Below are 10,535 nucleotides of genomic sequence, written 5' to 3'. Positions count from 1 at the left end.
GGAGCTGGACGAGCTGGGCCTCAGGAAGCACGTGGAGTCCGACCGCATCCAGGTGAGACCTGGGAAGTTCATTCACGCTCCTCTTTTCCTTTGGATAATTCTCTTTGTCACTGACCTGACCTGAGCGACGGTCGCGTCAGTTATCGTTTTTTTTTATGAGGCTTATATATACTGCTCAAAAAAATCAAGGGAACACTTGAACAACACAATGTAACTCCAAGTCAATCCCACTTGTGTGAAATGATAGTGTCCACTCAGGAAGCAACACAGATTCATTTGGACTTGTTTTAAGGACATTACATCAAAGTTGGATCAGCCTGGAGTTTGTTTTTACACTTTAATTTGGAGTGTGATTCCTAATCCAGAGCTCCATGGGTTGATACAATTGATTTCCATGGATCGTTTTGGTGTGATTTTGTTGTCAGCACATTCAACTGTGTAAAGAGCAAAGTATTTCATAAGAATATTTCATTCATTTAGATCTAGGATGTGTTTTTTAAGTGTTCCCTTTATTTTTTGGAGCAGTGTAATTGTGATTGTAATTCGTGGTGAGCAAAGAGGCAAAAATGGACTGTGGTGACACTTTTCAAAGGTTTTTTTTTTTGTGCTTATTGTCTTAATAATTTTCCTTTTTATAATTAACAACACCGTCTGTTTGAAGGCGGTATCTTGGAGTTTTCAAAATCCATTTCCACAAATTTGCATCTTTTTGCGGACAAAACAATTTGTCTCTCGATCAAAGTTTTTCTTCTTTCGGCCGACCTCCCGTCAGAAATTGGATTTATTTAAATGAGCCGTGTCGCCCCGGTTTAGTCTGAATTGTTGTTCTTTTTCTCGCGCTGTGCGAAATGCACGTATCGGGCGGCGCGGCGGTCGGAGCGAGAAGGTCCCGCTCGGGTTCCGACAACGGGCTTCCTCCGGCCTCCTGCAAGACGAGCGGCGGACAGAATGAACCGATGAGAAATGAAGCACTAGACATCGCGAACACAAACGCACCTCCGGGGAAATGAATCTTTTGTCAAAGGCTCTAAATGTTGGGTGGTTTCTCTTCCAGGTGTCGGGGCTCCTGGTCCAGGACTACAGCCACGAGTACAGCCACTGGAACTCCGTCAAGTCACTGGGTCGGTGGCTGCGAGAGGAGAAGGTGACGAGTCCGATAACCACGAAACCGGTCCGAACCCAGATCGTCCTGAACGGCGAAATCTCTCTTTTTGTCTCCGAAGGTCCCCGCCCTCTTTGGGATTGACACCAGAATGCTGACCAAGATCATTCGAGACAAGGTACCGCGAGGTGGCGTGCGCGGCTGTGGCGTCCGTCCGCCTCCGCTGGGTTGATCACGCGTGCTTCTCCTCAGGGGACGGTGTTGGGAAAGATAGAATTCGACGGGCAGCCCGTCGAGATATCCGACCCCAATCGGAAGAACCTGGTGGCGGAGGTCTCCACGAGGGTAACCCGTCGCTTCCTTCGACCGCTCGACGTCGGCGCCGGAGATCCGGCGGTTCTCTGACGTGTCTTGTGGTCACGCTCACCAGGAACCTCGGGTTTTTGGAAAAGGGAACCCCATCAAGGTGGTGGCGGTGGATTGCGGTATCAAACACAACATCGTCCGTCTGCTGGTCAAGGTGAGGAAGGGCGCCGCCGTGTCGCACGGGTTGTTTACAAAGCCCAAACTAATGACGCCGCATTAACAAGAAGTGAAAAATCCCGGTTATAGTTCGGATCCGGATGCTTTGAAATGGCAAAGTGGTATTTGGCATTTCATGCTTTCCGCGTTCCCAGACCGATGTCTGACATTCAGCGGGAGGACGCGGCGCGTCTTTGCAGATTGTAGAGCCCTCGGAGGCCGGCCGGACTCTGTGATGTTCTGTCACATAAATAAAAGTGTTCATTCTAATTCTTCTCACGCGTGTAACGTGTAACGTGTGTTCTAGCGCGTAGAATGTGTTTGTCATGTCACCTCTTCAGAAGAGCACAACCCATCGGCCTTCGCTTCGTTGCAACAGGTAACCGCTAGTCTTTAGCATCACGGATGTGTGTGTGTGTGTGTGTTCAGCGGGGAGCGGAGGTCCACCTGGTGCCGTGGGACCAGGACTTGCTGAGTCTCAGCTACGACGGCCTGTTCATCTCCAACGGACCTGGAGATCCGTCTCTGGCCGAGAAGCTCATTCAGAACGTCCGCCAGGTGGGACCTTTGGGATAAAGATGTCATTTCGAAGCCTTTACAGGCATCGCTCACAACGCGTTTGAGCTCTGAAGCGACCGATGTCACGAAAGAAGCGCGGGGACTTTGCTCCGGGTGTTTTGGTCACAGACTCGACGCTCGTGTTGCCGTTTAATGTCATGAAACCGGGCCGGGCGATCCGATTGGCTGATATTCGCACGGCGGTTTCCCCGAGACTATCATGTCAGACACAGCGAGAACTGATTTTGCTCCCAGCAGTGTAATCAGCTTAAACGTTTGCGAGAGAAAAAAGCCTCATCGAGCCGACCTTTTTACTGTATTATCTCCGCAATTACCATTTTAAAAGTGTTGTTTCCAACCTTGGTCCTTCCCTGGAAGTTATTTGGGGATTTTTTTTTTTTTTTTGTTTTTGTTTTTCACAGCTTGTTTTTCTTGCAACAATCTTGCAAATTCGCATCTAATTTCTTGATTACCCTCAGCGTGTAAATTGTTTTGTTTTTTTTCAAAGCGACTGAATAAATAAAGTCAAATCAAGCAGCACAAATTTTGATATTAAAAAGATCGGTAACGTGATCGCACAGATTCAATTACTCTTCGTATAACGGCCGGCCCTTAAACGGACTGCGCGGATGTTCTGCAGGTTCTGCGCAGCGATCGCCCGCAGCCGGTGTTCGGGATCTGCATGGGGAACCAGATCACCGCCCTCGCCGCCGGGGCAAAGTCGTACAAACTCCCGATGGGCAACAGGTGAGCATATAACTCCGCTACGGTCCGTCGAAGTCTCCGATCGGGGTCACGCTCTTTGGTACGGTTTTGTGTTGTGTTTTCCCAGAGGTCAGAACCAGCCGGTGCTGAACGTGATGACCCGCCAGGCCTTCATCACAGCCCAGAACCACGGCTACGGCATAGACAGCGAGTCCCTGCCCCCGGGCTGGAGCCCGCTCTTCATCAACGCCAACGACGGCACCAACGAGGTGGAGGCCGTTTCCGGCAAACGTCCGCTCTCGCTCGGGAGAAACGTTTACCGTTAAAAGATGATTTCCCTGCCTGGTCGTCGAAGGGGTTCACGCATGAAATAAGAGGCCGGCGGAAATACGTGTACCTGGAAGTGCCGGAATGTGGCGGCAGCCGCCTGAATTTAGTGTCCTTATGTTAACTCATTATTTTGCAGGGCATCATGCACAACACTAAGCCTATTTTCACGGCTCAGTTCCACCCGGAGGCGAAAGGCGGTCCCACTGACACAGAGGTAATTAAAGATTTTAACGGTGCAGATTGAAGTAGCCAAACGCTGTGAAGTTAAGGAAAAGTATTTCCAAAGGATGCAAGAACAGTAAATATTGAAGTGAAACTTCAGTCATATCTGTTGTATAAGTGGCCTTGTGTTTTTCTCCTTCTATCTAATCGGTCATGGAGCTGGTCAGAGGCGAGGGCGCTAACGCTAATGCTAACCTCTGTGAGACGGTCCGCGGACCCGTTCTGTCTGGGCTTCCTCCGGGTTCCTCCCGCTGGCCCAGAACATGCTGGAGGCCCTAAACTGTGGGAATGAGAGAATTTCTATCAATCCCTCTCTCTCAAGTGTATATGTATTTATATATACATACATGCATATACGCTTGTTGTTTGTCCGGTGACAGCTGGAATAATCTGGAGCGCCTCTGTGCCCCTGAGTGCAGATAATGAATGAATCAAGGAACCATTGTTGTGTCTGAAACACCGAAAGCCCTGAAAGAGTCGTAGCTGTCCTCGCCGTGGGAGCGAATGCTGCCGGCGCCGTCCCGCGCGCCGCCAGCTAACAGAGAAAAGAGAAAAGCTTTGCTGTCGTTTAGCCGCGGTGACAGCAACATCATGACAGGACTCGCCGTATTATGATGACTTTAACCTTCACGTCGTATTTATTTATTCACATAGCAGACTGGAAATAGCAGAATTAGTTGTTGTCCGACCCTCGCCCCCGAGTAGGTCTTCGGTCCGACCCCGTACGCTTCACACCGTCCAAACGCAGACGCTTTGCTTTGGCATCGCACCGCGTCATGGAAATATCAGGTGTTTATGATGTTCAAACGACCCGACGGATTATCGCCGGTCCTCTCCTCACTGGCACGGGACGGGACCACGTGATCTGGGGGGATGGTTAATGGCAGGTGTGTATTTAAATCCAGGTTTTTGGATCCGCCGGTGGAAAGCGAAGTTTTTTTTCTTAAAGCAGGACTTTTATTACGGTCTTGGATTTACTGACTGTTTTTGAGTCTGAGGCCGTGCTCATGGAGAGCCAAGCAAGTGGTTTTTGCAATATCAGGTGTCAGCGAGGCAGAGCGGATGATATGCAGGTCCAGAAACACACACACACACACACACACACACACACAGACACACACACACACATAGACATCCAGCAGGTAGATAAGAGTTCCTTCACTTGGAAACCAGCCATGGTAGAAACGGCAGTCGCGCTGGCAGCAGTCCCAGCGTGTTGACCAAAGGCCTTCATTCAAGACACCGCGGGCCTAAATATTCGACGATATGCATTTTTTTAATTTGCACTTTTCTGCGCGATACCTGATTGCCGTTTGTTCTGGTTGGATTTCTGCAGTTCCTCTTCGACGCCTTCATGTCTCTGATCAAAAAAGGAAAGGACGCCAACATAGTGTCCGTCATGCCCAAGAAGCCCGACCTCCCTCCCAGAGCCAAGGTACGCCACGTCTCAAAACTTCAGCCGCTCGTCTCGCTCGTATCAATATGCATCAGCATAAACACGCAAGATATTTGCCGTCCGTCGCTACCGGACGTAGGGCTTCACCTCTGAGCTCTTCCGGGCGCGGCTGCTTCACCTTCACATTTACTTAACAATGTTCTGCGATTGCGGCGGCTCAAAAGGAGCTCCCCTCAAACGTTGCTTCTGGTTGGAACGGCGGCTCGCAGGTGTCCAAGGTGCTGGTGCTGGGCTCGGGGGGCCTGTCCATCGGTCAGGCCGGAGAGTTCGACTACTCCGGGTCGCAGGCCGTCAAGGCCATGAAAGTAAGGAACGTCAACATGTGTATTTTAAGAAGGCGGGGCGGGCGAGCTAACGGCCTGGCCGGCACGGCGGTGTGTAGGAGGAGAATCTGAAGACGGTCCTCATGAACCCCAACATAGCGTCGGTGCAGACCAACGAGGTGGGCACCAAGCAGGCCGACTCCGTCTACTTCCTGCCCGTCACGCCGCAGTTTGTGACGGAGGTCATCAAGGCGGAGCGGCCCGATGGAATCCTGCTGTCCATGGGGGGACAGACCGCCCTGAACTGCGGTGAGACATATCACACTAACTAGATCCCGATTAGATTTGTTTTCTTCACGCCGACCTCCGGCTCGCTCTGGTCCCTTGTGTCGAGCGGCACGAGGAGGGAAGCGAACGCCTCCTCCAACTGCCGACGGAGACGACGGACGTCCACGTCTTCCTCCGCGGACTCATGGGTAACACGGCGATGTCCGCGGCGTGCACAGGCGTGGAGTTGTTCCAGCGGGGCGTCCTGGAGCAGTACGGGGTGAAAGTGCTGGGTACGCCGGTCGAGTCCATCATGGCCACAGAAGACAGGCAGATTTTTGCCGACAAACTGACGGAGATCGACGAGAAGATCGCGCCGAGCTTCGCCGTGGAGTCGGTAAGGACGGCCCGGCCGACCGCCTGCGCCTTCTGAACCTTTGCGGCGAGCTCTGTGACCGCGAGGGCGTTCGCAGGTGTCCGACGCTTTGGCAGCCGCGGAGAAGATCGGCTATCCGGTGATGCTGCGGTCGGCCTACGCCCTGGGAGGCCTGGGCTCCGGCTTGTGCGCCAACAAGGAGAAACTGGAGGAAACCGCTCACAAGGTCAGAAGGCACAGCAACAATCCATCGTTTCTGCTCTCTCGGATCACATGTATTTCACGGGTGTCATCGATGTTTTTAAATCACGCCGCGCATTCCTCGTCGTTCACTTCAACTCAGTCGTGTCGGTCAAATATAAAGATTTATGTAAATGATGATTTTGGCCGAATCGATAATGATAGCCGCTACGACGGCTCAGCCGTGGGATCATATCATGCGGGTGTGGTGTGTGATCGTACCGTACCTGCAGGCTCTGGCCATGAGCGGCCAGATCCTGGTGGAGAAGTCCTTGATGGGCTGGAAGGAGGTGGAGTACGAGGTGGTGAGGGACGTGGCCGACAACTGCGTCACCGTCTGCAACATGGAGAACTTCGATCCGCTGGGCATCCACACAGGTGCGAACGCAGACACTCCGTTTGCTGTGGATTATCTGTTTGGGTTGATTATCACATGCTTTTTGATTTAGCTTGGCTCACTGTGCGCACAAACACACACACACACTTTCCTGAGAAAGTTAACATTATTTGTCTTTCCGGTGAAAAGACGTTGGGGTCGCAGCTGAAAAGGGTTTCGGTGCAGAAAGCTGCTTAGAAGCGGCTTCTCGGACGTTCTCCGTCGGGTTCGCGCTTCTTTCAGCAGGAGTTGGGGACGCAGATGCTACAGGAAGAACCAGCGTCGTGCGACACACACACACACACACACACACACACACAAAACCCTGTTTTCTATTGTGCTCATCCCCGGTGAGGCTATCTATTGTGTCCTTTCTCTTTCCGATGACCCGTGGTTAAAGGCGCCGCCCCTTCTCTCCAGGTGACTCCATCGTGGTGGCTCCGAGCCAGACCTTGTCCAACGAGGAGTACCACATGCTCCGGGAGACGGCCATCAAAGTGGTCCGCCACCTGGGCATTGTGGGCGAGTGCAACATCCAGTACGCTCTGCACCCGTCGTCGCTGGAGTACTGCATCATCGAGGTCAACGCCCGGCTCTCCAGAAGCTCCGCGCTGGCGTCCAAAGCCACCGGGTGAGACTCAAAGCGGCCGCTTTCTTTAACAGCCGCTTCCTCTGGGTGGCGGGGGAGCTCTCTGGCTCAACTGGCGGTTTGTGGCGACTTTCCACCCGCGAAGCTTCCTTTTGTGGTTTCCTTGGAACGTCCTGAGGAACGTCCTCAGCTCCCGTCGGCCCGCAGATTCCACCGATTCCCCTAAACCGGGGCAAAACTCCGATGATGTAGCTGCTCGGCTCCCGACCGAAGTGCCGGCCCCGATCCTTTCGGCCACCGCCCTGCTGGCGGCCGACGGCCACGCGACCTCCGGACAGTTTGGGTTGAACGCCGGAGCAGCGCTCGGCTGATGTTCGGTCCGGGATCCGTTCCTTCTCCGGACGCGATCCGCTTTACCCCGCGGTCGGTCCGAGCGGACGAGCCGTCCGCCGCACGCGGCCTTCAAGCCTCCGAGCCTCTTCCACGAGCTCGACCGCTTCTCCCTCCTGCATCTCCAGAGCTGCTGACCTCGACCCGGCGCCTCCTTTGTCCTGCTCTCAGGCCACGTCTAGTTTGTGCTCCGGCCCGCCGCTTCTCCAGGCTTTTACTCAGCTCCGGGCTTATTATCGGTACATTTCTGCTATTCCCTTCAGGGGTTGCCACGGCGACTCATCTGCCTCCATCTAAGCCTCCCCTCTGCATCCTCGGTTGATTCTTCTTGAGTAAACATCAGGCCCGACGCCTGATTTCGGGAGGCGCGCAGAGCCTGATGAAGGTCAGGGTGCTCCTCTAAAGTCGTGCGTTTGGCAACCGAATCTGTATTTATTTGTCGATGACGTTCCCGAACGCGTCATCGGCAGCCAGATATATTTTCGCCCGCAGGACGATGGGAAGCGGCCCTCGGCTGAGCGATCGGCGTTAATAATGGTTTAAAAGTTGTCTTCACGCCCCGCGCTCCCGTCTCGCAGATACCCTTTGGCTTTTGTCGCAGCTAAGCTGGCCCTGGGGATCCCGCTGCCGGAGATCAAGAACGCCGTGTCTGAGAAGACCACGGCGTGCTTTGAGCCCAGTCTAGACTACATCGTGACCAAGATCCCGCGCTGGGACCTGGACCGCTTTCAGGGCATGTCCAGCGAAATAGGCAGCGCCATGAAGAGCGTCGGAGAGGTGCGTCGGAGAGGACGAACCGCCGTCGAAACGCCCCGCTGTCCTCGGCGGCGCTCGCCGACGTCAACCGTTTCTCTCGTCTCCCGAGTTCAGGTGATGGCGGTGGGTCGGACGTTTGAAGAGAGCGTGCAGAAGGCCCTGAGGATGTGTCATCCGTCAGTCGACGGCTTCGTGCCCCGGCTGCCTCTTAAAAAAGCCTGGACGGATACGCAAAACCTGCAGCGCGAGCTGGCCGTGCCCTCCAGCACCCGAATCTTCTCCATCGCCAAGGTACCTCCTTCATGCATAATGGATGCCGCCCATTGAAGTTTCCTCATCAGTTTGACAATGTTGAGCAAAGTGGGGAGAATGACATGAAAAAATCATCAAATGCAGATCGAGACGCGTCCCGAGCCGCCGGGATCCAGCTCGCCGTGAATGGCTAATGGTGCAAAATGAAATCCGGGGTATGTTTGGAAAGGGGGAGACGGCGTTCGATTTTTACCGCTAAATTTCGACGATGGCTTTTTCCGCGTTAACGAGAGCCGTAAAGACGCTTTTAGCTTTCCAGCGGAACAGCGGCGGACTTTGTCCTCACGTTGGACGCTCGCTAATGTCGAGCTAAACAAGCTAACGTGTCTCTTACACCTTTTACATTTCTGTTCCCGCAAACATTCTAATGTGGACCGATGAATAATTGATGTAACGCCGGGTCTTTCCATATCTGCGCCCCGCAGGCCCTCCACGGCGGAATGAGCGTGGATCGCATCCACCGGCTGACGGCCATAGACAAGTGGTTCCTTCACAAACTCCACAGGATCACGGCGCTGGAGCGGCAGCTCGCGGACTACAAGAGGTAACGCCGAGAAATGCGGTAAATGGGCTTAGCTTTTAGCGCTCGTTCATCCCTTCTGCCGGTGATCATGGCGAACGGTGGCGTAGAACCTTCACGAGGAGCGACCAGCTGGAGGCGCTTCCTCAAAAACACCGTCCGTCCCCGCGGTCCTCCCAGCCCGGTCTTTCTTTTTTACTGAGTCGCGTCTCTTTGGACAATCCCATGCAGATGGGATTATTTTTTCACTAAATATATCTTCATGGAAGCCGCAGTGGCTAAAAATAACTAAATAAAACTATGTGTACATATAAAGGCCGTACTTTTCTAGAAGCCGCAGGTGTAACAGGAGATATTGAAACAGAAATATTTAGTTCTAACTTCCAATTAAATATATACCCATAGCATACTGGAAATGCTTTTTTCCAAACAGTGGCTGTAACACAGCCGGTGAAAAAGATGAGTAATAAAAAAGGAAAAGTCCATTTTCCATCCCTGCTTTGTCCTCCAGCTGATCTCCGTCTCGCTCTGAAACATCCAAGTGATCTTCATCGCCGTCGGACTCGAGCGGCGCCAGAACGTCTTGGTCCGACGAGGTGGTGACGAGGCTAAATGTTTTGGCGGCGTGAAGCTCGTTAGCCTGAAGAAATCCATCAATTAACCGCGTGGCTGTTTTAGCCGCAGCGTTCAGAGCAGGTGGAAAAAGCAGCGGCTTCTCGTCCGGAAATAACCTTTATTTCGGGGGGAAACGAACACATCGATAAACACATTTTCAGATTTCGTTTGGATTTGAATGAACGTGCGTTTTCCGCCGGCGGAGAAGGGTAGATCCCAGGCGAACGCTTCGTTTTCAGGCGGCGGCTAAAAATAAAACCATTTGCTCGACCTTATGCCCAAACGTTGCCATGGGAACGCTGACCGCAGCCTCTCTGGGATGTAACGCCGGCTCCTCTCAGCCACCGGTCGGCTTATTTTCCACTAAGATATCCGTCCGTTGCCTTCAAAATGCCCCCGTGAACAAAATATGTGTGTGTAATTCTGATTCATTTTTTTTTCTTTTCCTGGGTTTGGAAATGATCGTTAAAAGAAAAAGGCGCCTGTTTTTTCACGCCTCTGTTTCTGCCAGTCTTGTGGTTTTTCTCCTCCTGAGTGTTATTTCTCCTCCCTCTGCCTGCCTCCTGGCCGGACCTGGACTCTTGATATCAAAGCTGCGGTGAAATCCCGCCGTCTCCTCCTCCAGACTGCGCTGTCAATTTTTAATGGCAGATTGTCCGGCGGCTGACGCTGACACATGGATGCTCAGTTGTGGTCTCTGGGGAGGGGTCTGCAGGGTCTGCAGGGTCTGCAGGGTCTGCTGGGTCTGCAGGGTCTGCGGGGTCTGCGGGGTCTGCAGGGTCTGCGGGGTCTGCGGGGTCTGCAGGGTCTGCGGGGTCTGCAGGGTCTGCGGGGTCTGCGGGGTCTGCGGGGTCTGCAGGGTCTGCAGGTGTGGGGGGTCTGCAGGTCTTGGGGGTCTGCAGGTCTGGGCTGCTGTCAGACTGATGGATGGCAGAC

The 10,535-nt window shown here is 53.3% G+C and overlaps 1 protein-coding gene across 2 annotated transcripts in view; it reads left to right on the top strand.

Annotated features, from left to right (window-relative positions):
* Positions 1–10,535, top strand: part of cps1 (carbamoyl-phosphate synthase 1, mitochondrial) — a 50,131-nt gene that overhangs the window by 1,552 nt on the left and 38,044 nt on the right. For both annotated transcript variants that reach the window (XR_015106082.1, XM_086146014.1), the window contains exons 3-21: positions 1–52; positions 1,055–1,144; positions 1,224–1,280; positions 1,355–1,447; positions 1,533–1,622; positions 2,054–2,182; positions 2,823–2,929; positions 3,015–3,156; positions 3,354–3,431; positions 4,776–4,874; positions 5,105–5,200; positions 5,278–5,467; positions 5,665–5,822; positions 5,899–6,027; positions 6,275–6,419; positions 6,838–7,048; positions 7,975–8,173; positions 8,267–8,443; positions 8,890–9,008. The exon at positions 1–52 is cut by the window's left edge and continues 93 nt beyond it. Coding sequence is in view for 1 of the 2 variants with exons in the window: in XM_086146014.1 (XP_086002140.1) it covers positions 1–52; positions 1,055–1,144; positions 1,224–1,280; positions 1,355–1,447; positions 1,533–1,622; positions 2,054–2,182; positions 2,823–2,929; positions 3,015–3,156; positions 3,354–3,431; positions 4,776–4,874; positions 5,105–5,200; positions 5,278–5,467; positions 5,665–5,822; positions 5,899–6,027; positions 6,275–6,419; positions 6,838–7,048; positions 7,975–8,173; positions 8,267–8,443; positions 8,890–9,008 (2,361 nt within the window). In the remaining variant the exon portion in view is untranslated. The remainder of the gene's footprint in view (positions 53–1,054; positions 1,145–1,223; positions 1,281–1,354; positions 1,448–1,532; positions 1,623–2,053; positions 2,183–2,822; positions 2,930–3,014; positions 3,157–3,353; positions 3,432–4,775; positions 4,875–5,104; positions 5,201–5,277; positions 5,468–5,664; positions 5,823–5,898; positions 6,028–6,274; positions 6,420–6,837; positions 7,049–7,974; positions 8,174–8,266; positions 8,444–8,889; positions 9,009–10,535) is intronic.

The sequence above is a fragment of the Fistularia commersonii genome, chromosome 4 (genome assembly GCF_037954325.1).
Source record: "Fistularia commersonii isolate RoL2024-O1a breed Wild chromosome 4, RoL_Fcom_v1.0, whole genome shotgun sequence".
In the NCBI taxonomy this organism is placed as follows: Eukaryota; Metazoa; Chordata; class Actinopteri; order Syngnathiformes; family Fistulariidae; genus Fistularia; species Fistularia commersonii.
The sequence above is the reverse complement of the archived record's forward strand: the minus strand, read 5'-3'. Positions and strand labels throughout refer to the sequence as shown.